Source organism: Eumetopias jubatus, unplaced genomic scaffold (assembly GCF_037043125.1).
Source record: "Eumetopias jubatus isolate StellerSeaLion01/CBP00866 unplaced genomic scaffold, mEumJub1_p1.0 scaffold_7, whole genome shotgun sequence".
NCBI classification, from domain to species: Eukaryota; Metazoa; Chordata; class Mammalia; order Carnivora; family Otariidae; genus Eumetopias; species Eumetopias jubatus.
This window is the reverse complement of record NW_028274813.1, coordinates 135,856,942-135,883,471: the sequence shown is the minus strand read 5'-3', so window position 1 is coordinate 135,883,471 and position 26,530 is coordinate 135,856,942. Positions and strand designations below refer to the sequence as shown.

Here is a 26,530-nt window from a genome sequence, read left to right as displayed (position 1 = left end):
GCCTGTTGCAGAGATGTCCCTCCTGCTGGTCCACATGGCTTTCCCCCTCTCTCTTTCTTCCACACTGTGCTTTGTGGCACCGGAATCCATTCATCTGTCCACACTCGGCATTCAGGCCCAGGGCTTTTGGGAGACTCTGTCTCCCTAAACATGCCATGCAGTCATTTCCCTGAGATCCAGCTGCCTCCCTGGTGTTCTGGGAAGGAAAAAGAACAAAAGGTCTCTCTGTTCTCAGATCCCATAAACCTTAGAGAGGTTTTGCTGTTTCCTGACTTGGAGATCAGAACTCAGGGCCCCTCTCTGGGGCCACCGGTATGTATAACCTCTCAAGGCTGCCGCCATGCCCAAGTGAAGGAGAGGTTGTCTGGTGTACATGAGGTGGGCATAGAGGTAAGAGTGGAGCCTTTCTTCCTGCTCCAGACATTTTCTCCAACATATTTATGTAGACCAGGAACCGGGAAATGATGGCCCATGGACCAAATCTGGTACACCACCTGGTTTTATAAATAAAGTTTTATTGGCGCACAGCTATGCCCTTTTGGCTCTGCATTGTCTTTGTACAACAGTGGCAGAGTTGAGTAGTTGGGACAGAGACTACATGGCCCACAAAGCCAGAAATAGTCAGCTTTGCAGAAGAAGTTTGTAGACCTCTGATGACACAAAAGCCTAAGGACTTCTGCTCTGATCTCTCTCCCCTGAAGCAGTGATCATAGGGTGGCCTCATTGTCTGACTACAGGGAATGGCAAAGGGAGGAAAAGAAATACTCAGTGTGGTTATTGGGTCAAAACTATTGTCCTGCCAACTGGTGTATGCAATTTGTGAAAAGCCGTTGAGCAAAACAGTTGTGATTTGTGTTCTTTTCCCCTCGATGCTGAATTTCAGTAAAAAGTTCGGGGAGAAAACAATCGTACTCCATCATGGTGATTTTGGCATCATGGAAATGAAGGGAACCACTGAGGTTGCTTGGGTCAGGGTCCTGTGAGGACACCCCAGGGCTTCATGGAACAGCTGGGCAGACCCTACATTTCAGCCAGCTCCCAGTATCCTCCTGCTCTTACTCAGTGCCCCTCACACACATGGGTTTGGCCAGAGAACACAGCTGGGTCTCCAGAACTACTTAGAACCCCAGTCTAAGCACAGAGCCTCAGGGACCCAGGATGCATCTTTGACCACTCGTGGTCTCACACTTGCCCAAGTACCCAAGTAAAGATTGCAGAGCCGGGATCTGGCAGGTCTCTACCCAAAGCCATTGAACAAGTTAATGAATCATTCTGATTCTCTGCATTACAAAGTTAAATGAGAGCTATTTACTCATCCTGAAACTTAGTGACCTCCAGAGTGGACCTGGGAGCCACGTAAAGGTCTTTGTTTTATAGAAGACCAAAAAAACAAAACAGAACGAAAACAAAAAACCCACACACACTAAAAATTCCCCCTTGGGGTTTTCAGTGTTACAAATGGCCAAGTTTTAAGTTCGGATGAAAGACCCAATTTGTGGATCTTGCTGAACTGATACTGTATTCTATTTCCAGATGACCCTGATTTACAGTTCTTGGATGCATTTTTTCTGACGGCTCAGTTAAACACGCCGTCAGCATGGGCCTGGGATTGCTGAGATACGGTGTGGAAGAGCAGAAGGAGGTTGCTTTGGAAACCTTGCCCGGCCCCTCCCCCTCCTGGCAAGAGAGGCAAAAAACCGAGCCCCCCTGCTGTTTCCACAGCACCATCTGGGTAACTCAGACCTTTCTCTTCCTTCTAGCCCTGGGCCTGGGGGCACGCACTGCCTGGGAGCCAGTGTGGAGCATGCTGTCTGCGAGAACCTTCCCTGCCCCAAGGGCCTGCCCAGCTTCCGGGACCAGCAGTGCCAGACACACGACCGACTGAGCAGCAAGAAGAAGGGCCTGCTGACAGCAGTGGTGGTTGATGGTAAAGGCATATGGCACGTCCTTTCACAGTGCCCCCCCCCACTTCTCCTCCCAAGAATGTAAACACCTCCTAGGAAACCCCACAGGGGTCCCCCTTCCCAGCCATCCATCCAATGGGACGCTCCAGCCCCACTGCGCCAGTCAGCAGTGGACCGGCTTCTCGAGCAGTGGGGTTGAACTTGGATGACCCAGCTCTGGGAGATTTCTCAAAAGCAGCTGTGAGGCAGGCAGCAGACCAGAATCGTCCTGCACCCCCATTTGCAGCAAGGCGGGGGTGCTGGCAGCCTGCCGCCTAGTGCCATGTGCTGAGGGGCCCAGGGCCAACTTTGAGGAGAGTGAGGCTCTGCAGGCGCAGGATGGTGGGTTTCTGTGTCTGCTCTCTCTTTCCAACGTTGATGCTTTCTTGCATTTCTTTTCTTGGTTCGTTTTGGGTTGGCTTTCACTCCTTGACTAGAGTGTTTGGAAAAAAAAGTTTTGAGGACAATTTACAACTCAGAGATGATGATAGGCACAGGTCACATTTTCCTTACAAGAGGTTTCTCCCGAATCAGGGGACTCTGCCCCATGGTCTATTGCAAGCATTTCCAGTGGCTGATCAAATTCTAGGTGGTATATCATGTCTGTAGGATTTGGAATGTTTATTTATTGAAGGACCACCTACCCGCCATGGCCTAGTTCAAGGTCTTTTACACTTAAAATTCTCATCTTCGGGAGACAAGACTGTGTCGTAATGATGACGATGCGGTCCTATTTGTTGAGCACCCCATAAGCCAGGCCCAAGTTAGCTCTGCATCTGTCATCTCAATTACTATGCAGAGCGAGCCATGCAAAGATAAGAGGTTACAGGTTATATGACACACTAAAGTTCCCGCGGCTGATAAGGAGCAGGGAGGGAGCCCCATTCTGGAGGAGCTGACTCAGTAAATAACCAGCTATCATCTGGCTTCCAATACTCGAGTAAGACAGACAGAGCATGACTTCATAAGTGTCGAGTGAAGAGGCTTTAATAAGAACTACAGTGACTGCGCCTGATTTTTAACAGCCTCTAAAGTCTTTTGCAGGAGAATGAGGTTCCTGTGCCAGGTCTTAGGTTTCTTCCTTGTGGTTTGAAGAACCTCTGAAATCTACACCCTGCAGTCGGCTGTTACAAGCTCAAGTGTGCGTAGCTGTGCAGAGGTAGGCCCAGTCATCCCAGGGAATAATGGCCCCAGACCTGCAACTTTGAACCCAGCAACCTGACCCATCAGCTCCGAACCAAGTTGTAAAGTAACATGGGATGTTCTCAATCGTGGCGGATACTACCAGCCCACTCGGCTGTGGGCTCATTTAAAAGCCTCAGGGAGCTCCCCAGACTTTTATCCTTTTTAAAAAAGAACACCACTTTTTAGAGCCTTGTAATGGGAGGTGCACCATCGGCTAACCGAGACTTCAAGAGAAGAGCGGCCTACATACCCTCAGCTTTTTCTGCAGACAAGGGAGAGAGGAGACCCACCCTCCCGAAAGGAACATGTGCAGCTGGAGGCAGAGACTCAAGCAGGAGCCTTGCTGCTCTCTGCCTGGCCATTCCTCTAATGCAGGAAAACCCAGGAGGCTTCCATATGTCTCGAGCACATTTGGACCCCTAATCAGGAGAAAGACAGCCCAGGCAGAGGCTGCCCTGTGTCCAGCACCATGGTGGAGTGGGTTCTGATGAGGAGCAGCCTTGTTTCCAAACCATCAGCTATCTCAGCCTGCTGGACAGAGACACTTTAGGTCCTCTGTCAGGTCCTCTCCTGCTTTTTGGGAGCAAAATCCAAGAGGGACTCACACCGTCCCCGTTTCCACTCAACTGTGTGCACAGCATTGTTGTTATTCTTTCCTCAGCCTGCTTCAGCTTTGCATTCTCCAGCTCCTTTATTCAATGCAGAAATCCCACTTAAATGCCTGGTTTTCCACAGATTTCTCCAAGTCCAGATTAAACTTCTATTTTACTTGTAACCATTTTTGGATTGCTGAGCTCCTCGGGTCCCTTATCATCCCAGGGGCTGAAATGGATGTTTGCCCCAGACCCCGCACCCAGGAAGCTTCGCAGGGCAGCTATCTGGGGAAGCTCACCAGGTTCAGAATGTGTCGTGACCCACCTGCTTTTCGTTTCTCTCTACCAAAGCAATAGATAATTACAGCCAGAGTGCGACCGCCTTTGATCTGAAAAGTGCCACCCTCTTTGATAAGGACAGCTAGTGGGCAGTAAGCATTTTGTCTTTGAGGGAGAGACCCCAGATTCAGGCCTTTGCAATGCTAGCTTGACACATCCCCCGCTCTGGGGTGGAATTGTCATGACTTCTTGCAGATTTGGTTTCATTTCCCTCTCAAATAGAAACAGAAGCCAGCGTTTTCAACAGGCACATTTCACAAGCATGAAAACAAAATAACAAACGGCCAATTCAGAGGGCAGGGGGAGAATACAGATTATAAGTTTGCTCCTCTCAAAAATCAGCTTATAAAAGGCACAATTCTAGCTCAGCCGTGATGGGAACGATTCCTGTGGTTGGGCTCTGGGCTTCTCGAAGCCCATTATGACTGCCCTATTCATAGCATTGCTATCACTGTGGAATTCTTTGGCGAGTGACACACGGTTCAAGAAAGGGGAAGCTATATTTTTTCTTTTTTTCTCTTACTGAAAAAAAAAAAAAAGAATTCTTGCAGAGGTAGATTTTCCAAGGGAGGGCTCAGGACCACAAATCCATACCACCTCCAAAAGAAGACAAAGGCTCTCCTTAGAAAAGAGTTCTAAGTGGGAAAGCCTTTAGACAGAAACCCATGGAGATGGCCTGTTGCCAAACCCACCCCATTTCTGCTTTCCCCGTGGAATCTCATTTAAGTGGAAACCTTCAGGAGTTCAGTGCTTCCTGCCCAAGCCAGCAGGCCACGTGCCCACTGAAGTGTCGGAGGGCTTGGCTAAGGCCATGTCTGGACCTGGAGGTGCATTTCCAGCTCCTCCCAAGCACGGCAGAACCCCCTCTGGGTCTGAGCCTTCCAGGGTATGGAGGGTATGATGGTTAGGGACTCTCTGACCCCAGTTCAGCCAAGCTGACTGGAGTTGCTTGATGAAAAAGAAGTTGCAAAGACGCAGGGTGTCTCAGATCCCAAGGGCTGGGGTCTGAGGACAGGGCCTCTGAAAATATCAGGACCCTCTCTCCATGCCCACCACAGTTTGTGTTTGTGAGTCATTTCTTCCTGTTCCCAACTGAAAACTGGCTTTCCCATGACTTGTCCACATGTAGGCCAAACGGTGGCCCACAACACTTTCATCCTTTATCTGAATCCTTTGGGGCCAGATGTGGCCAAAGCGTTTTTGGTGTTAGATATCTAACAACAGCGCATCAACCATATATTACTTAATACTCCCAGTGGGGTCCAGGGAAGCACCCCACAGTCCAGAGAAGCACGCAGATGTCTCTACCAAATAACCCATGAGCAGTCTCTAACTGAGATATTGAACACTACCAACAGCCTCATGTCAGTCAAGGCTGGTTTTGCTGCCAAATGTGTTTGCCACAAATGTAAGAAAATACTCGCAGTTTTCAGAGCTTTTTGCACTTCCGAATTGTGGATAAGGGAGTACAGACTTCTTTCAGATTCATCAACCATGAGTAGACACAGCTGCTCTAAATCTGAATTTAGTGCTGGTTTTTCAAGAGAGAGACTCTGATTGGTCCACCTGCGGTCAGGTGGCCACTCTTAGTCCAATCAGTTGAGGCCTCATGAAGCGATCTATGAGGTTGTGATGGAGAGAAAGACTCTGATTGGTACAGCTACAGTCAAGTGGCTTCTGCCGGTCCGATCAACTAAGGCCAGGCTCTGGAGTTAGGGTGGGCAGCTTTGGGGACAAGGGACTGAGCAGCCTCCTTTTTATCCCCCACAGATAGCCGGACAGAGCGGGAGTGAGCTCTTGTGATAGCCTCAAAATTAGTACGCCCTTGTAACCACTGGCAGAGCAAGAATAGCAAGAGTGCTAAGAGTCACAAGTGTCCTCTTCACCATGGAGTACCAGGGGGAATCCTCCAAGCCTCCACTAAGCAGATAAGATAGTGTGGCTCTCAAGCCCCTGAGCTCATCTCCGCTGCCCTGTCTGTGGTTTCCCCATCCAAGCATAAGTCCTGGCAACAAGTGGGCCAGTGAGAGACCAGGAACCACACCAGACAGTCTAGCCTCATTAGGATTTCATTTTGGCACCCATCAGCCATGTAAGAGAATGCCCCACGCTTCTTTCCTTGGAGTGCATGGTTATATAACTCTTAAGAAGATTTGACCTCCTTCTGTACTACTAAGAATGTAAGACACTGTAGCCAGAGGGGAATCACGGCACCTCATTTATCTGGGGATTAATTGCCCACACAAGGTAGCTTAGAGGAGAATTTTGAGGGGCTCCTCCTCAAGTTTTATAAAGGTTATCCTGAGTCCCTTTGGGAGATAGTGCCATACCTTCCTAGAGGTGGGGGGGGCCCTGAATTCTGAGCACAGACCTCAGAAAAGGAGATGGATGAATGGAGTTTCAGCTGAGCAAAGGAAGGAAGTGTTACCTCTGGACTCTGTTCTGGAGTCTGGGTGCCCCCAGACTGCCCAAGCCGAGGAGGACAGTGTCTGCAGGTGGGAGATTCCAGTGCAGTATACCTGCTTGCCTGGGGTCATGGCCAAAATCCCTCCATCTGAGAATCTCCACTTCCCTGATATTTATATCAAAGAGCCCAGATAAACAATCTTCATTCCCCTCCAAGTCTGGTCTTTTTAACTTGCCACAAAAGACCCTCTACTTTTCTATCCAAATGCCATTTCCATTTCTGCTCAAATCAGAGTATACATTCAGAAACCAGAAACATTCATAAAACTGGTGGTTTGCTTTCAGCAATACCATTTTGCCTCTTGGTATTTTGGGGCACCAGAGTTCTCTATTCAAAAAGAGCACAGGCTGGTAGAAGAAAACTAGGCAGGGACAAAGAGGCCCTGCCTGTCAAGGGGCTCCGGGTAGCCGTGCACCTTCTCTGAGCCTCACATGTCTGTCTATAAGACGGAACAATGACAGCTCCCACATGAAATGCGTAGACACTAAGAGGAAGCCCAGTGTGTGAAGAAGATCCCCCATCCACTCAGACTGGGGACTGTGGTGCTACATTCTCCCAGTGGTTCCCCAGGATGCTCACAGGAAACCTCGGGGTCCCCAAGAGCACCTCAAAAACTTTGTCAAATGAACATCCCAGAACCTAATCTCAGTTTACATTTCCATCTCCCATACTTCTTCCACTGGCTGCCTTCCTGAGTCATTCTGTCTAAATGGAGGGACACCTGCCTCTAGCCTGCTACCTGAGGGATTGGGCCATTCCTTCGACTTTATGCCCTGTCTTCTAACAGCTCAGGCCCATTCATGGGGCTTTTCACAGTCTGCCTCATCCGGGATTCACTCTGTACTTGTCCATGAGACTACCAGGGCCTTGAAAAACATGCACTACTCATCTTTCTTTCCCAACAGTGCTCAAAGAGTGTCTTGTGTGATGGAGAGGCTCAATTCCAGTTTTTGAATGAATAAACATTGAAGCAACATTACTGGGAAGTTGTTCATCACAGCACTTTCCCCCCACCTCCACAACTAACTGGAACAGACAAGTTGAACATTTCTACGGAACCTTTGTAGCTTCTTCCAAGTGTTTTAAGGCAAGGCTTCCCACTGGGCATGTTGGTCAGCAGAGCTCCATGGAAGAGGAGCCATGGAAAGCTGCTGAACATGTTCGTGGGTTTGTGAATGTCATTCAGTCATGAAAGCCGCAGAGCCTGGGTGAGACAACACATCAGCTCTGACAAGAACTGTCCAGCTGGAATGCCAAGATCTTCTGAAGCCAAGTCAACTCCAGAAGCCTTTCTCTACCCCTACACTTGCTCATCTGAGACCACTGGAAGGACCCAGTGGGGAAAATGATCCAATGGTGGAAACAAAGGGCCTGACAGGCAGCACAAAAGTGTTGGTGTTTCTCTCTCTGGAGGTTTCTTTGCAAAATAGTCATAATAACGTCATTAGAATTCGTTGAGTTGGAGAGAAAAAGGGGTGCATTTCTCTTTCACAGTTACATAGAGAAGAACAAAATCCATTCATTTATTTAAAAATAAGCTTGAAGTTTTTCTCCTAAGGTCAAGAACAAGGCAAGGGTTTCTTCTTTCACTGTTCCTTTTCAACGTCATACTGGAAGTCCTAGCTAATGCAATAAGACAAGAAAAGGAAATTGAAAACATACAGATTGGGAAGGAAGAAATAAAACTCCTTTTGTTTGATGATGACATGATCATCTATGTAGAAAATCCAAAAGAATCAACAAAAAACAACAATGACAAAAACAAAAAACAAAAAACAAAAATACCCAAAAACCCCCTGGAACTAGTAAATGATTATAGCAAGGTTGAGAGATACAAGGTAAATGTACAGAAATCAGTCACTTTTCCTACATACCAGCAATGAGCAAATGCAGTTTGAAATTAAAAAACACAGTACCATTTACATGAGCACCCCAAAAATGAAATATTTAGGTATAAATCTAACACTATATGTACAAGATCTATATGAGGGAAAATCTGATGAATGAGTCAAAAGAATTAAATGGGGAGAGAGTCCATGTTCGTGTATAGGAAGAATCAATATTGTCAAGATGTCGGTTCCGCCTGACTTGATCTATAGATTCAGTGCAATCCCAGTGAAGTCCCAGCAAGTTATTTTGGGAATATCGACAAACTCATTCTAAAGTTTATATGGAAAGATTAAAATATTTACCAAGTCCTTCTGTGAGCCAGGTCCTTGGCCTGGCCTGGCGACAAGAGATAAAAATCTCAGTCCCTTGTCCTCTAAGGTCTCCCAGGACTGTCAGTTCTTCAATCTAAAGATAATTAAAATCCATCCCTTTCAAACTCTTTTAGCAGTGGAACCCACCTTATAAGAAATCCCCTTGTATATGAAAGTAACTCAAACAATTATAAGACAATAGGATAATGGCTAAGGGCTTTGATGGAGTTGTATGCAAAGTGCGATGGAGATTCCATGTCAGAGATGGCATGAGAAGAGAGAGCTCTGGAGTAGAAGCTTCCGGGGTGATAGGAAACTTCCAGAAAGCTCTGTGCAGAGAGGAATTGCCAGGCAAAGGAACAGCTTAGGCAAAGGCATGAGAGCTTGTCATGTTGTAGGAGCTCACTTGGTTCCAAGAGCAGCAGAAACCAGGGTTTTCATCCTGCCTGGTGACCTGGCTCTTACAAGTTGTCCTAGAAGCCCCTTTGTTCTTGTACTTTTCTGCAGCTCAGTTTCTTCCAGGACCTTCTTGCCACATATCACAGCCTTGCAGCTTTTACCCAGCAGCTGGTGGAGCACTAAAGCGTTTAGCAAAAGCCACTGCTATAGAGACATCCATAGGGCCCCCACGCCCGCCTACCCAGAGGCATTCTCATTCACCTTCTCCCTCTTTCTCACCCCCACAACAGGAGAAGCTCCCAGGCTCTCCCTTCATACATATTCAATTCACTTAGAGGTTAGCACACCACAAAATGTTCAGCCTCGTATTTTTAATGCCTTAAGGAAAAGGAATACTATATCTTTGCCAAGGATGAAGAGAATAAGGTGAATAAAAGCCCACAGAGCCCTCACTCATGTGTCTTTCTCCATTTGCTGTGTGGAGTGTTCCAGGGGGCAGGTGCACATCTCTGAGGAACATGTGCTGGGTTTCTGTGACCTTTATTCCATATTCCATACTGACCTCTCATCCTCTGGGCCACCACCCACATGTCCTTGCATGCTGCTGGCTCATCCCCCCCCACCCCGTGCACCTGCACCTTGTGTCGCCCACACACCCCTTCCTACATCAATGTCCACGTTCCCCTTTCCCTCCTCAGATAAACCATGTGAACTCTACTGCTCACCCCTCGGGAAGGAATCCCCGCTGCTGGTGGCCGACAGGGTCCTGGATGGCACACCCTGCGGGCCCTATGAGACCGACCTCTGTGTGCACGGCAAGTGCCAGGTGACGTGTTTTCCTTGTGTCTTTGGTGGGGCTTTCTTTGGAGGGGAGGCTCCCTCACCCCCAGAAGGTTTTGGGGGGTGGGAGGCAGAGACCTCGGGAGGCTTGGGGGGATGGATCTTCACAAGAAGGCAACTTGGCACCCATCCTTGGTCAGCAGCGACTGAGCATGAAGCTCACCCACAGGCCTACTGGGAGCTGAGGTGGCTGGGAGACTAGTGGAAATGATAATCTCAGAAGTCTTCAAATTTTAAAACTTTAGTCGTTCCAACAAAGGGCAGAACAGGTCGAATACTATGGTCAGGCTGGAAGATACATATGAATATGTTATTGGACAAGCTATTCTGTGTCTAGCTACCAAAGATAGAGTAGGAACAAAGCAGGTTCCTTCACAGGCAGTACCCAGGGAAGTCAGTATGCCTGGCTTTGGGGAACCACTCCACCCACTGCGGGATAGTCCCCAAAGCCATCCTGGTGTCGGATGTCTGTGACTCATTAGAACGAATGATAAGTATCATTTAAGAAGACAGAAGGAAAAAGCAAGGAGGGAGAGAGGAAGACAAGATGGATGGAAGCTCATCTTCCACCTGTTGTTAACTCTGCCTGAGCTGGGGACGAACCTGGAGCTGAGCCCTCCTGCGGCAACGCTCTCCAGCTCGGTGTAACAGGACTGTTTCTCCATTAAGAATGGGCATCGCCCTGATGTGGAATTGGGGAAGGGAGTCAGGAGGCTGTGTATCTCCAGTGCCCAGAGGGCCACGACTCAGGTAATGCCACCCTCCATTATGCCACATGTGCCGTATTTCCTGATGATGCAGTTTGAGCTGTACCTGTCATGAGAGAGTCCTCCCCCTCCACCGTGTCCTCAGCAGGTGAGCCCAACAGGATCTGGGAGAGGCAGCAGCTCCCGGAAACGGAGGCTGAAGCAAGCAGATGGATAGCAGGAGAGCTGTGCATTTGGCACAGAAAGGAAAACGAGGTCTTGCCTCCGATTTTCGCTTTACCTTGTTTGGCCTCCACGGACAAGCACCTGCAGCATGAGAGTAAGCATGGACTCACCAAGGGCTCCTGAGGGGCCTTCTCATTTTGCCAGGAAAAGAGAAGCTGCGTCCCAGGAGCCATGAGGCTACTGATGCCTTGGGGTGCCCACACCTCCCAAAGTCAACACCCATCTCTGATGCTCAGTTTCATGGAAATATTAAAAACGTTTGAACAGTTGTAAATTCCAGGGGTCACGGGGGAGAGAAACTGTCATTCTCCCTAACTGTACTGGTACCAGAAACCTGCCCCCAGGCCTCGGACCCACTGACCCCATAAGGCAGCACATCTTGCTTGTTCTCTGTTCTTCGTGATGCCTGGCTGAGGGCAAGACAGATGGAGCAGAAGGGGAGAAAGGCAGGAAGACACAGACGCAAACACAACTTCTAGGGTAGTTCCTGTCCTGTGGCCATTTCAACCCTGGTGGATTTTTTTTCCCTGAAAAGTCCAAACTAGTCCCAAACTGAGATTTTTCAGGAAAAAAAGCTTGATGATATCCAGACTCCTTTGGCACTGCCTGGCTTTGTTATGAAATCCAGATATGTGTGGGTGATAGGCACTGGGTGCCCGAGAGTCTTGGCAAGGCGCCCTCCCGGGGAAGGAGGCAGTGACAGTGGTGGGGCTGGTGGCCCTCAGGGCTGTGGTGTTGTCGTGGAGAATGTGCAGGGCCTGGGGCAGCGTGAACACAGGTCTTATCATTGTCACCGAAGTTGTTAGCATTTCTCTGTTAAACCTGCCAGCAAGTCAAGTGCAGGGTTTTTTTACTTTCCTAAATTCTACACTTAACACCGGCCATCCTACAGCACAACAATGAACATTTCCCTAGGAACGGTTTCCAAGTAAAAGCACTTGTACCCTTTTGAGCAGCATGATCTGAGCCACCTCTGGGCTCTTGCCAGCATCTTTTGCAATGTTCTTGCCAACGTGCAGGCATTTCTAAGAATCCTGAAGTTGTCTGGCCAGTGGGGTCAGTAGTAAGTGGCCAGACATGATTTCAGCTCTAAGTGATCAGTGCCAATGGGCCCCTTCTGTGACCTTGGTTCTAACCACATGCTTTTCAATGAGGAGATCTTCCCTGTGCCATGACAGCAAACTATCCAGTTTTTCAGTCAGAACAACATGGTTGAGAAGCCACGCAAGGGCTCTGATAACCTTAGGTCTGTGGTCATCTGGCACCTTCCAGCCAGAGCCTGCTCTGCACTTGAATGTGATGGCAATAACATGGGTACACTTGCCTTCCCATTCCTGGATGCCACCCCATCCCTGCCCGCCCCCCAGTCTCTCAAATGCCTCCACCCCCATCCTGGTCATTGCATTTACTGACCGCTGCACAGAGATTAGCACTAACCAAGCACCTTACCCCTCAACACAGGTGCAGACAGTGGCCCTCCTCATGATGTTCTGTGGCAGGTGGGCAGGCTCCTGCTCATTGGAGCCTTGCCCCACCCCTTGTCGGTTCTCACAAGTACCATCTCCTCTGCACGGATGTGCCCCAGTTACCAGCCACCTCCAGGCGGCTCACTGGTCCTAGCAGAAGGACCACCATCCTGGTAGGTGGTGGCAGCATGTACATGTAGGTACCTCAGGGGATTAAATCCCCGAGAAACCACTGGCTTCTTGAAGGAAGTTTAAAAGACCACCTGTAATTTTTCTAACCGTTCTTATTCCTCAGAGAGAAACCATAAGGTTAAGTTTAGCCCATTCGTGAAGTCAATTCTCAGAAGAATCCAGCTTAGTAAAGTCATCGTTAATGAAGTTTTACGATAAAGTTGAGCATACTTAAATAAGAGTATGAGAAATTAGGAGCACCTGGGTGGCATGGTCGGTTGAGCATCTGACTCTTGGTTTTAGCTCACGTCATGATCTCAGGGTCGTGGGATCGAGTGCAGAGTCTACTTAAGACTCCTTCTCCTTTGCCTTCTGCCCCTCCCCCTGCTTGCTCTCTCTCTCTCTCTCTCTCTCTCTCTCTGTCTCTCTCTCATAAATAAATAAAATATTTAAAAAAAATAAAGAGTATAGGAAATTAAATACAAGTACAGTATGATGCCCAGTTACAGTAATGCCAAAGTAGAATATTCTGGATTCCTGTGGTACTTGTGAATGAGTAAGGTAAGGAAAATTGGTTACAGAGAGGAATAGTAATAAAAAAAAAATCTTAGGAGTTTAGTGAGCAGAGGATCTGTACTTATTCATCAATACTGTTACCTGATTATAATGGATAAAAGGTAGAAATGATCCACATTTTATGTAAGACAGCACTTACAGAAATATTGCCATGGTTCACTTACTAACTTTTTCCTCTGTTCCCTTCAGCTATAAATTTTGCTATTTTGGGGTGGCAGAAGGAGTTCTGGGAAATTTTGAGAAGCACAGTGACTAGTTGGTAGAGAATGGAGGGGACGAGAGGCTCCCAAATGGCATTTTGAGCAGATTCCACTAAGCTCCAAATAGCAGGCTGATTCAAACCATAACATGAAACATGGAAATACCATTTTAGTCTGTTTTTATGAGGACTGAGTTAAGTTTCATTTCAGTGAGTCACAAATTATTTAACATGCTGAAATGAAACTTAACAGCACTCATAAAAGTGGGAGCGAGTTGGGGAAAGAAACACAAACATTGTCTATTTTTCAGCAAGTCTGTATAAATCAGGAGTTCCATCGTTCGCGATTCCTCCTGTTGGCCTGCAGAGGCAAAGAAATCAAGTTAATATGTTTCTAATGTGCGACTTTGCCTCCAAGCTACTGATCTTCGGCGGGCGAGTCAAACTGACAGACAGATCTGAGTATACCTGAGACCAGGTATGCTTGGCTTTTCTTTAAGGCCTCACCGGCTTGTGTACACATGGGGGCATCGTACTCCAGTTAGCGTCCCACTTCCTTGAGATCCTAACCTGTGTAACGTATCCTGGGCTGGACGAACACCAAGAAGATTTTCAGGTCCGGTAAGCTTCCTCGGTGGAGGGATTATGTCCGGTTATCCTTGTTCCCCCAGCAGCTGGCTTGGAGGAGAGCCTTTGAGTGCATATTGAAAAAAGAAACCCAGCGAGTGGATGTGTGGTGGATGGGTCAACTTGCTCTTAGGACTTCAGCGATTCTGGAATATGGAGCCCATTTCAGTGGACGGTTTTCATTATCCATCACTTACTGGCCTCCCATTTTGTGTAAGGTGGCCTATTAGGCAAGTAGAATTACTGGTGGAATTTAGGAGGATTATAAGACTCTGGCCTCAGGGTTCCCCTGAGTAAAGAAGGGTAACAAGCATGCAGGAAAACGTACCAGGAGTTCGTGCTTGGGCCTCTATTTCAACAATACCCTCTGGTTGCTGCTTCTCCTCACGTCATGACCCTGCAGCTGACATCTCTACGGTGTGTGACTGTTGGTGCTGAATCTTTACTGACAGCAGTGCCTAAAACTCTGAAGTCATTCCCTGCACCCCTTCTGTCTGATTAACTTCCCATAACAACTTCCGGGTTAAGCCGGCAGATGGAGCCTCACCTGGGCTCCTCTCCCATGACAGGACTCCACTAAGCTGATGGTAAAGGCAGGATCGCACAAACCATGATGGCGAAGAGAAGCAGAGGTCACCTTTTGACAGAAGAAACACACCACGTCTTTCTGAGGGTGGAAGAGGTTGGAAGTTCCGTTGAAGGAACAAAGCCACAGGGGCCAGAACGGGAACGTGCAGGGAGTTGCAACAGAAAAGAAAGCAGAATGCTTGAGGGCGTCTAGGACTTGGGAATGGAGAGTAGGAGTGAGGTGTTGGCTGAAATTGAAGAGAAGGCAAAGAGTCAGACAACATGGCTGGCCATGGCTGGCCCTGCACTTGGACCCTGGGCTGTTGGGTAATGATCTTCACGCCAAGTATCGGGGGCTCCTTTCCAAAGTTGTGTGTGAAACTGTTCAAGGGCAGCTGGAGCAGATGTGTGACCTCAGTACTTGGGCACAGCGCTCACCCTCCTGGGTTGGGGAGTGGACCCCAGTTTCCCCCCCACCAGTCCCAAATGGAAGCCTACCGCACGACACCTCCATCCCCAAATACAGAGCCCCCTCAGTCTACCTTTCTGTGCCTCATTCTCAAATATGAGTGGTCAACCAGAGATCATCAGCTCTTTCAAGAAAACCAGTAACAGGAACAAGAAAGACCAAGAAAAACAAACAGAGACACCAACCCTGGCACAAAATGAGGATAATCATAGAATTCTCTGCAGCCAAATTATCAAGCACGGGGACAAAATAAAGTAATTTTGAGACACGGAAGAACTCAGAAATTTTAGTTTCTGTGCATCTGTTCTGAAGAAATCATGTGTGGTTTAGCAAAACAAAGGTAAAGTCAAAAAGAAGAAGACAAGCCCAGCAAGAGTTGATGTAGCTAACCCAGGAGCCCAGGAAATGCTGGGCCGGGTGCTATACTATTGGTTTAGAGAACTTCCGTTAAAATTAAAACAAGTCAGTGGCATCCCTCCAACAGAAGAGACTGAGGCATAGTTAGAAGATAACTATGAGGTGCTTCTCCTCCTGGCCAAAGGAAAAAGCAAAATGAAAAAAAACCAAGTACCATCCAAACCCGTATGAGAGAGTCCCGGTCCAAAATAGGAGAGAATAAACTTCACCATTGGGGAGGGGTTGCTGGCAGGTTCAGGGCACAGAAGAGAGAGGCAGAGGACCCATTCTGGAAACCAAAGTCTGCTACACCTAGTTTGCCCGGGGCCCAGCTTGGTAAGAGGCCATCCTTTTTTTTTTTTTTTTTTTTAAGGTTTTATTTTATTTATTTGGCAGAGAGAGAGAGCACAAGTAGGCAGAGTTGGCAGGCAGAGGGAGAAGCAGGCTCCTCATTGAGCAAGGAGCCCGATGTGGGACTTGATCCCAGGACCCTGGGATCATGACCTGAGCCTAAGGCAGATGCTTAACTGACTGAGCCACCCAGGCGTCCCCGTCCCGAGGCCATCATTCTTATGCATTAATTGAACACCAGGTGAAGTGATTGAGAGCCAGTGAGGTTTGGTTTAGACATAGCAGAAAGTACATAGGGTGGAACTTGATTTATTCATTCATCAAAGATTTATTGAGCATATTCCGTGTGCTAGACGTTCAGTGGTGAACAGGACCGAGGGGGTCCCTGTTCCCATGCAGTGTACAGGTGAGAAACTCATAAACTCACAAACATGGTTGTTCCAAGGACTGTTCCACGTGGAGAAGAGAATGGTGTCATAGGTTAAGAGGGATGGTGGCTGAGGAAGACTGAATGGCATGACAGTTCTCCCCAAGGAGATTGCGTTTGTGGAAGAACCAGCCTCATGAAGGCAGAACAGAATGCTCCGGGGCACCTGGGTGGCTCAGATGGTTAAGCGTCTGCCTTCGGCTCAGGTCATGATCCCAGAGTCCTGGGATCAAGTCCCGCATCGGGCTCCCTGCTCAGCGGGGAGCCTGCTTCTCCCTCTGCCTCTCTCTCTCTCTCTCTCTGTCTCTCATGAATAAATAAATAAAAAGTTTAAAAAAAAAAAAAAACAGAATGCTCCGGGCAGAAGGTGGCTCCAACGCTGGCAGGTTCCAGAAGCAGATGAGGGCTGGGTGGCAGGTGCTAAAAGGAGTGGCCGTGAGGGCAGAGGTGTCAGGGCCGCAGGCCATGCAGGGCCTGACAGGTCATGACAGGAATCTAGATTTCATTCTGACAGGAGTGGAGGGATTGAAGCAGAGGAGTGAAGCCATCTTGGTTATGGAGAATTGGCTGTGGTGGGGCGTGAGTGGAATCCAGGAAACCAGGTAGGAGGCTGTTAGGGTGAGTCACGTAACTGAGAGGCAATGGGGCTTGTAGCACGGGGCTGGGAGGAGATTGGGTTCAGTGTGCATTCAGAGGAGGATGGAGAGCTGAAGTGATGAGCAGGTGTGATGGTGTCATGGAGCATCTTGAATTCCTAAGGTGGAGGTCCACCACTGTGGGTCTTCTCACCTCCTTAGGTGAAGATTAATCTGGCAGCAGAGGGGAGGAAACAGGTACAATAGGTCATGTCCTGAATCATGAGGGTCTAAACTGGGCTGTGACCATGAACATGGAGAGAAAGTAGACACCAGAGTCTTTCAGGGGACAAAACCATCATGTCAAAGAAGACGAGGATGGACAAAGAGCCAGTAGATGTGGTGACCAAGAGGTTGTCTGTCGCTGGTGATCTTCCATCAATCAGGGGAAGGATTCCAGGGGTAGAATCCAGATTTCAAATCACTAAAGATGGATATTTCTCACTTCTGGGGAAAAATGGCCACCCTGTCCCTGGCTCATCCTGTGCCCTCCTCTGGAACACAGTGCTGAGCACTAAAGCCTTTCTAGTTTCACAGGGTCTGTCTCTACCAGAAAGAACCTGTGCTTTCTCCACCAGTTCCTCACCATCCTGAGCTTTTGATTAATTATGCCCAGGCAGTGTCCTCCCCTAGTGCCATATACCCTGATCTGTCAGCAGAACAGGGCTCCCACCTAGAGATGCTGACCAGGAACTTTAAGACCTGCTTTGAAAGCTCAGTAATGGGTAGCAGGAACGCCTAGAGTATGTAGAAAAGTAACTGCTAGGGATCACTGGGAAAACATGGGGAGATTCTAGAGTTTATTGTTTGCAGTTTCCTTTGGTTTGGTCATCTTGCCCTCTTAGAACACCAGACCTCATAAATACAATTAGTAAAACTCCTTTAACGTTTGGAATTAATTAAAAAAAAAAAAATAGGGCACTTGGGTGACTCAGTTGGTTAAGCGTTTAGCTCTTGATTTCAGCTCAGGTCATGATCTTGGGGTCATGAGATCGAGCCTGGCATACAGCTCTCCATGCCCCGCGTGAAGCTTGCTTAAGATTCTCTCTCTCCCTCTCCCCCCCCCACACTAGATACCTAAAATAATACCAAGCAGAGTGGGCAGAGCACACAAAGCTGTCCCAGCCCCTGAGTGTCCTGAAGAATTAACTTAAAGGGTGATCCTGCATGCGTTCCTGTTTGCACCTGATCTGAGAAGCTCTCTAGGGCAGACAGTGACCGGCTGTATAGGGACGCTGCTTGAGATGTTGGGAGAGCCTACCTATGGGTGAGCCCCTAAACACTGGCTCTCTGCGCATCTTCTACCAAGAGGGACAGGGGGAAGGATGTGGTCCTGACTACTTTCTTCTTCCCGCTCTTCCTTTTTTGGAGAGGGCAGTGGTTCCAGGGAAGAAAAAGGGATAGAGGACAATTACCTTATTTAGCCCCAATCTGCTCAGACAGGTGGTAGCTGTCCCTCAAGCCCCTAGAAGGAAGTTGGCCTGTGTGCAGTCTCCATCTGTCCTGACAGCACCCTCCCGTCATCAGGGCCCCAGGTGGTGAGCCAGAGCAGAGGTAATTTTTTACCTCTGAGGTTGAGGTTACTACTCTTGCTTTAAGAACAGGGAAACTGAGGCTCATATCCAGATATGTAATTATCCTCAGGATATGCATTGTTGTGACCACAATCTTGAGCATAACATTTAGGGAAGAGAAGCTGATGGCCTACCGGCCTGGGTAATTTAGCCCTGATCCAGAAGGCAGTTAGGTACAATTTGAAGTCATGTCTGAGGATACCTTTGTTCTTAGAGGTGAAGTCTTAGCAAAAGAAGCTGATTTTTTAAAATAGAAACAAGATGCTGCTTAGGGAAAGAGGAGAAAATAACAGAGCAGTTTCCCCTTGTACACAGTCTTTGACAATTTAACACATAAGAGAATGTGAATCCTACAAGCAAGGCTGTTGAAGGCTCTAGATCTGAGTTTCTGTTTCCTCGGTGGAGAGGTGTAGAAGTATAACCTTCCTGTGAGTAGAAGGATTGAACAGCCTCCAGGTGATCTGTGAGACCCTTGGTTGAGGGCATTTGTGGTTTTGTAAGTAGACATTCTGTTATGATAGATCTTCCCATGGATCGTTTACTCACCCTGAGCACCACTGTAAGAGGGTGCTCTCATTGCTTCCTGAGAGTAGAGGGGAGCCAGCCTCTGTTGTCCTCATGGCTCAGCTGGGCACCCCCACATCCCTCCAGGATGCCTCAGCCCAGAACTGCTTTAGCTCAGGGGTGACAGAGGATGGAGGCGACAGGAGTTACTTCCCCAGTGGGAATTCATGTCTGGGGCCCTTGGGGGGATTGGGTGGGGGGGGTAGACAGGGAGGGTTACATAGGTACTGCCCCCTCAGGACACAGAAGGCTTGGCATCTGACAGCAATGGCTGTCTCCCTGAGGGTCTCTATCTCTGAGCTGCCAAACCCAGGACAGTGGTCTCCCAATATGACTTGGGCCCCTAGCATCACCTTGGGAACTCACTGGAAATGACGAATCCTTGGGCCCCACAGCAGCAATGGGTGACCTGTCCAGCCCTCTAGGTGACTCTGGCATGCTGGAGTTGGAGAACTGCTACCCCAGGTGATCTTGTGTCCCTTGGCCTGGGAGATCTTCTGTCCACCCTAGAAATTAACCATTGCTGGTCAGACTGGGGGGAGTTGATCCTTTTAGGCTATCCAGAGCAAGACTTTGTCCAAAAGGGCATACCATCTTCATAAACTAATCTTAGCTCCCATGACCAACCAAAAAATAAGCAGGTGGCCACGTTTCAGAAAGGATCCCCCGGTGTCTCAGATCCAGATCTAAGCCCACACTCTGGATACTTTATTTGGCCTCTTGAGACGACCAGATGCTGATGAGGATGGGCCCCCCAGGGCTTGCCTGTAAACATCCCTGACTCTCAGAAAAGAGGCAAGGGCTAGCTCCACGCAGGCCCAGCATGCCCCAGCAGCTCCACAGACATCAGGCCTTGCTGGGCTCCCGACTGACTTGGACTTCATCCCTGGAAAAAAAAAAGAAATCAACTCCAAACATGGTATCTACTTAAATTTTGGATCCTATGAGGTCTAAATGGGTACTGGTTGGGGCTTCACTGCCATGCACACGTGTACATGTTCTTTATGCGGTGCTTCAGGAGCCATGACAAGAATCTCATGAGGGGTAGAAAATTGCCCCCTGACCTGCCTCGGCTTGTGTGGAGCAATAGCATCTGCCAGGATCAGCCACTAAGGCACCTGGTGCTGGTCTGGCTGTGTGGGGGCTTCGCAAGCGCTCACTTAAGCCAAGATTTTTCCTCGTTACTTGTCTCTTTGTCACCAAGGTCCTTCTTTCAGGGGACTCTGGGGGAGAAGTGGTTTGCTCATCCAGGAAAGTGTGTGCTCTCCTAAGGGCCCTTCCTCCCATTGAGTCCCTGTCCTGTTCCTTCCTGAAGTACCTCCGATGCCTGTCCTTTCTGCTTCTAGATGAATTCCTGCTCTGGCAGATTGCAAACACACCCTTTGCTCCTCGTCCTGATCTCCTAGCCAGGCTGCAGAAGGCCTTTTGAGATCCTAGCGCAGACTCTCCATTCACATTCCCTTTCCCCCCAGATGGCGTTTCTCCTGTTCCTTTAGCTTCTTTTTTTCTGAACGTTTACACGTTCTTGCAAACCCAGCATGCCTTCAGAAGAAGCCCCACCCTTTCCAGAAGTTCTCCCAGTGATCCCTGGTCCTTGGCTGAGGATAATCAGGGGAGACACCCAGCCGGCCCAGGGTTGGGACGCAAGAGGTGAGAGACTGCTCCTGGCCCCGCCAGACAGTTTACTGCGTGGCCTCAGATTTGTCAGGTGCTGTCCTTGGGGCTGGGGAGGGAAGCTGTCTGGATAGAGTGGGACGTTAACCTAGAACATCTAGAAAGCATTTCATCAGGCAGTTCCAACTGAGGAACCAGATAGGGAGTGGATGGCCAAGCCAGAGACCCACTATTGCTGAGTGGGAGTATGGTTAAAAGAAAATAGGAAGCCCATGTAAGGAAGAGTCTAGACCTGAAAGCACCTGAGTGATGGGGAAGCCACATGTGGACAGGTCAGGGTGACGTGACAGTGGTCAGGGTTTAGGGGGTCAGGGTTTAGGGGGCCAGAAAAAGGCTGGAGCTCTGAACACACAGGTACAATATAGATGGGCAGCACACACACGTGTGGCCCCACGGATTTGGTTCCAGAGCCTTTGCTGAGCATGCTGGTTGAGCAAAATTTTGGATCTTGGCTGCCTTGGATTCTTAGCCGGCATCATTTTATATCAAGCAACTTGACAACAACCAGCCAGCAGTCCAGATCACGAATCTCAGCCGCTCCTGGTTCTAGGTACCCTGTGGAAGCTGATCTACCTACGGGCCACCCTTGGGTGTCCTGCCCCGACAAGGTGTTGCAGTCTGTGCCAGTTACCACCTGGGTCTCCACGTGTCACCTAAATCTCCCCAGCTCCTTCAGGTACTCTTGCCTGCATTCATTCCTTTGCCTGACCTCTGGCTGCTAAAGCCCCCAGTCTTGCCCTTGACCTGTCTTTCTACTACTTTGAACACATTTGAACTTTTCTTTTCCAAATACTGCTCTTTCTTAATGGTCATTTTTGGACTGACCTTGCTCAGCACTTAGCAGATCTTCAGGTCTTTACTGAAATGTATTCAGTTATGCTACCGTTTTTGGACACGCAACAGTAATTTTCCCATAATTCTTCCCTAAAGAAATGAAAGGATCCCAGGATGAGACTTTGGGACTGTTGCTTAGGAAAAACACACACTTACTCTTCATAGAACATCGCATAATGTGGTGGTTCTCCGAGGGTGGTCCTGACCACCAGCAGTAGCAGCAGCATCACCTGGGAGCTTGTTAGAAATGCACATCCTCAGGCCCACCCAGACGTGCTGGGTCAGAAACGCTGGGTGTGGGATCCAGCAGTCTGTTTTGATAGCCCTCCTGGAGAGATGGACATCCATTCCTGTTGAAGAACCAGTGCTGGGGCGCCAGGGTGGCTCAGTCGGTTAAGCGTCCCACTCTTGGTTTTGGTTCAAGTCGTAATCTCATGGGTCATGGGATCGAGCCCCTCATCGGGCTCCACACTCAGCAAGGAGTCTGCTTGAGATTCTCTCCTGCCCCTCCCCCCCCACTTATGCTCACTCTCTGTCTCAAATAAATCTTAAAGGGAAAAACACAAAAATACTACCATCACAAAGCAGAGGATTCTGATTAAGGTGTAAGCCGTTGGGGCCAAGAGGAAGTTGCTGTTCAGCCAGCTCTGCTCCATGCCCTGCCCTGTTAGAGTGGGGTGCAAGGAGAGAAGCAGCTTTCTAGCACCCATCCAAGCATCATGGGAAGGAGCGAAATCACCTTGGCCTGAGTTATCTGGCTGTTGACTCCTTCATGGCCTGAAGCACCAATCCTTAATGAAGGGCGATGAGGAAACTCAGTCTTGTTCTAGAAGTACTCACTTGTGGGGGGCAGGGGTTGAGGGAGTGGAGAGGGGAACTTCAGCAATTTAACTAGTAAACAATTAAATACTCGGTGTTCACCATACTATAAAGCTAAGTATGTTGTTTTACAGAATATAAAATTCTCATGCATTTGTTTTTGAAGGAAAAACAAGAGTTCACAGCTTTTTCTCACTTTTCATGAACTGCCTTGGGCTGTGCTGCCCAGAGCCACTCAGGGTCAGGTTACTCTTCTCTGACCTCACCCAGGCCTTTTTGGAAAGGTTTGGGAAAGAGGGGTCTTCTTGGGCTAGGTCTCAACGGAGAAATGGGGGGCTCATTCCCAGCTGTGTCTGAATGAGCTCTGGGCTTCCTGACCTCAACAGAAAAGTCAGGGTGGTTTCTCCAGCCTGTTCTGCGGGCTGTTCCAACCAAGATAGAGGTGCCCCATGCAGCTCCAAAGGAAACGTGAATCCTGTGAAGTTGTAGCCACCCTGGAAGGTGTGTGGGAGTCAGGCTGGCCTCTTCCTCAGGCAGTGCTCGAAGGGCTTCTAGCCTCAGTGGGACTTCTGAGGCCTTTTTTGCCTTCATGGCCCCCTCCTCCCTAACAAATAATAAAAAATATGTGTGACAACTATGTGGGTTATAAAGACAGATATGCTACAATCTGGAGTCTGTTCATTTTTTTTTCTCTTCTGATTTTAAAATAAAATATTTTCTCGGGCCTCTGAAAGTATGGTGCGTCCCAGGCACCACGCTTGCTGGGCCTATTGGAGAAGTCAGCCCTGCAGAGATCCTCTTTGAAAAATCCCTCTAGTCTTAAACCTGGAATAACCCAGCCCTTTGGTCGTTCAGAAAATTGGCTGTGATGGCATCATCGGGTCCGCGGCCAAGGAAGACCGGTGTGGGGTCTGCAGCGGGGATGGCAAGACGTGCCGCGTGGTGAAGGGTGACTTCAGCCACTCTCGGGGCACAGGTGAGTGTGAAGCCCAAGGGCAAGGGGACCCTGGCCTCTCCGGGGGAGGGGGAACAAGTGAGGGGGAGACCCAAGGGGTTACTGCAAGTGAAGGACAATATTTTATTCCCTTTGCCCAAAGCCAAGAGTCACATGCCTTCTCTGCACCTCATTGTTAAGGGCTAGTCAATGATAGATAGGCGACCCGGCACGTCAGTGTTAGGATTGCTGAAAGGCAAAGAGAAAACATGTTAGCCAGAATACCTTGAGGTTCCTAGAAGTGAATAGTTTGCTTGTGGAGCTCAGTGGAGCTGCCCTGCCCAACCGGTCCCCCTGAAGCTTCACATCAGCCTGTGTTCTGATGGGACATCTCGCCATGTTGTTTTTACCTGCAGATGGAAGAGGTTTTCTCTGAGTTTTCTGTCAGTTAAAGTAGCACAGCGTTTACGCACATCCCTAAAATGCTTTTAAAGCCATTTGTTCCGGGAAGTCTGAGTTGCTTCTGCCAGCTGTGAATACAAAGTAGGCGAGTCTCCTGTCTCCTAAATAGTAGACCTCCCCCAACGCTGTGCTTAGAGACGTCCATCAAAGTTCAGCTGATGGGTCTTCTTAGTCTTTCTGCTTGAACCACCTACTCAGCTGTAAGCTACTTTGCCCGGAGGTGGGAGATGGTTTCTGATCTCCTGTCCTGGAGGACCCCAGCTTATGATGTCCAGGGAGGTATCGGGGTTGATACATACGTAATGAGAGGTGCAGGAGGTAAGGCAGGTCATCTGGGGAGAGAGCTCTTCTCAAAGCCTGAGTGAGTGTCCACTCACCCAACGTCACCAAGAGCGACATCACCAAGGTAGCTTGTTGGGTGGGGCTGAGCTGAAAAGCCTCTATTCTAATTTGAATGATGGCTTTGGATAGAAGCTTTTCAGTTCAGTTTTACCACCACAAGAGAACAAATCCCGAGCAATCCTCTCTGTCCCACAGAACACAGGGCTCTGGGACTGAGGCGGAGAGGAGAAGTCTGTGAATGCTCCCTGTTCTCTGTATGGATGGGAGACCTGGTCTAGAGGAGACGTTCCTTCTCGGTACCTTGCCGAAAGGGCAACCTATCGCACAAGCATTTTGCAGGATCTGTGACCGCAAAACCAGAGGCAAATGCAAGCACAAAATTTAATTTTAAGATTATGCATAAAAATGACATTTCAGGCCGGGTTTCTGGATTTTAAAGACAGGTGCCCAGCCTATGCAAGAGGAAACGTGTTAGAATCTGTGTCTGCTGCGTGGCTCCTGAGATAAACTGAGGAAGGTAATGCCAGAGCAAGTCAGTTTGGGGGGGAGTGTCCTCTGAAGCCATGTCATCCAGGACAGTAGCCACAGGCTATTCAATTTTTAATTATAATTAAAATTAAGCAATCTTGAAAATTCAGTTCTCAGTCCCACTAGCCACATTTCAAGTGCTCCATGGCCACATGTGGCTGGGGGTTCCTGTACCAGACAGCCCAAGAGAGAAGGTTTCCATCACTGCAGAAAGTTCTCGAACAACTCTGCTCTGGAGCTTTGGTGATTTCTATTTGTTGTGATATGTCGTAGGCTACTTCCTTTATTTGGACGGCAGCTCCAGTTTGCCATGAGACTTTGACCTTGCCTAATGTGCCAGCAAGGGCAACAAGGAACAAAACCTCTGCAGTTGGCAAGTTTTACTACTGATAAAATTAAAAAAAAAAAAAAGGAAGCATTAGAACCCTTTATTTATTTATTTATTTATTTATTTATTTATTTATTTAAAAGATTTTATTTATTTGACAGAGAGAGAGAGAGAGACTGCCAGAGAGGGAACACAAGCAGGGGGAGTGGGAGAGGGAGAAGCAGGCTTCCCTCAGAGCAGGGAGCCCAACGCCGGGCTCGATCCCAGGACCCTGGGATCATGACCTGAGCTGAAGGCAGACGCTTAACGACTGAGCCACCCAGGTGCCCCTAGAACCCTTTATTTAAATCAAATGTGCCACTCCAATAAACTGGACTAGAGTTGCTCCCTTCAGTAGAAGGCAGGGGGAGCACAGACACGCCCACTCCTGCCCCCGGGGCGATTCACTAGCACTCTAAGGCTGTTTCTGCCACACATCTTTGAAAACCTCCACTGCATGCACTCACCCGATGGGGCGAAAAAAGGTTCTCTCTTCTTTTTCCCCCAGTCTAATCCACTTGTTGACCTTTAATCTCGTCATGAGTAGATCCATTCTTCCAATCACAGTAACTCTTTTTTTTTTTTTTCTTATCACCCCTTTCTCCGTTCTACTTGGTGCCTGGGCCCCATATGTGCACGGGAGGAAGGTGGGCAGGAATGTGCAGCCTTCCTCGTGGGGTGGTCAGGATTCTGGGGCTCAGGCAGCCAGTCCTCCCTGGAGGGACAGATAGCCATTGGAATCCTGGGGGTAGCTGTCTACACCCTGGCTTGTGACGTATGTGCTTCCTTCCAGCTTCTGAGGCACAAAAGCCTTAGTGATGTGGTTTTAGAATATAGGCGAGGTTCAGTGGGATGAGGTCCAGAGCTGACCACCAAGAAGGAATTCTTGAGACGTCTTTGGTGCAAAATGGTGGTTTTATTAAAGCCCAGGGACAGGACCCGTGGGCAGAAGGAGCTGCGCACCGGGGTCTCGAGGAGTGGCTGATGATATACTTTGAGTTGGCAGAAGTAAGGAAAAGGGAGGTTTCAAAAGAACTTTCATATGCTAAAGAGGACCGACCTACAAGATACCTATTAAATACCAGAGGTCTTGCCATCGTCAAGTTAAGGTTGTTTTTCCCTCTAGCAAGGTTAGTTGGGAGACTCCTGGAAGAATGTCACACATGTCCCACCCAGGAGTGGGGGAAGGTTGCAGGGTGTCAGCTTATGCTTTGTCCTCAGCTTGCCTTCTGCTCCCTCATCATTAGCAAACCTTAAGAGAAAGATAAGCACCCTTTAGCTTTGCCCACCTGGAAAGTTCTGTCCTTCTGAGGGGTTGCCAGATGTCACACCTTTGATCTAAAATCTAAAGCCGTTTCTTCCAAATCCTCACCATCGGAGTCTGTGAGCAGAAGCTCCTATCGGTGTGGATTCTGCTTCCTGAGGCTGTGCGTGAAATGCTCACTCACACATGAATGAATCACTATTTAATATAGTTTCATCAAACGCAAGCCTGTCATCACGGCCTGGCATTCTGGAATGTACATATGCAAAGTTACTGACCACCGGTCACCCAGTAAACACTTGTGCGACACTACTACATTTTAAGCATGAGGGGTACAGAAATTAAAGTTAACGGCCACCAAGTTGGTCACTGCCGAGGAAGGGTA

General features: G+C 48.6%; 1 protein-coding gene across 1 annotated transcript in view; it reads left to right on the top strand.

The window, feature by feature from the left end:
* Positions 1-26,530, top strand: part of ADAMTS17 (ADAM metallopeptidase with thrombospondin type 1 motif 17) — a 354,066-nt gene that overhangs the window by 225,272 nt on the left and 102,264 nt on the right. The window contains exons 13-15 of the mRNA XM_028122793.2: positions 1,761-1,927; positions 9,826-9,953; positions 23,104-23,224. Of these exons, the coding sequence (XP_027978594.1) occupies positions 1,761-1,927; positions 9,826-9,953; positions 23,104-23,224 (416 nt within the window). The remainder of the gene's footprint in view (positions 1-1,760; positions 1,928-9,825; positions 9,954-23,103; positions 23,225-26,530) is intronic.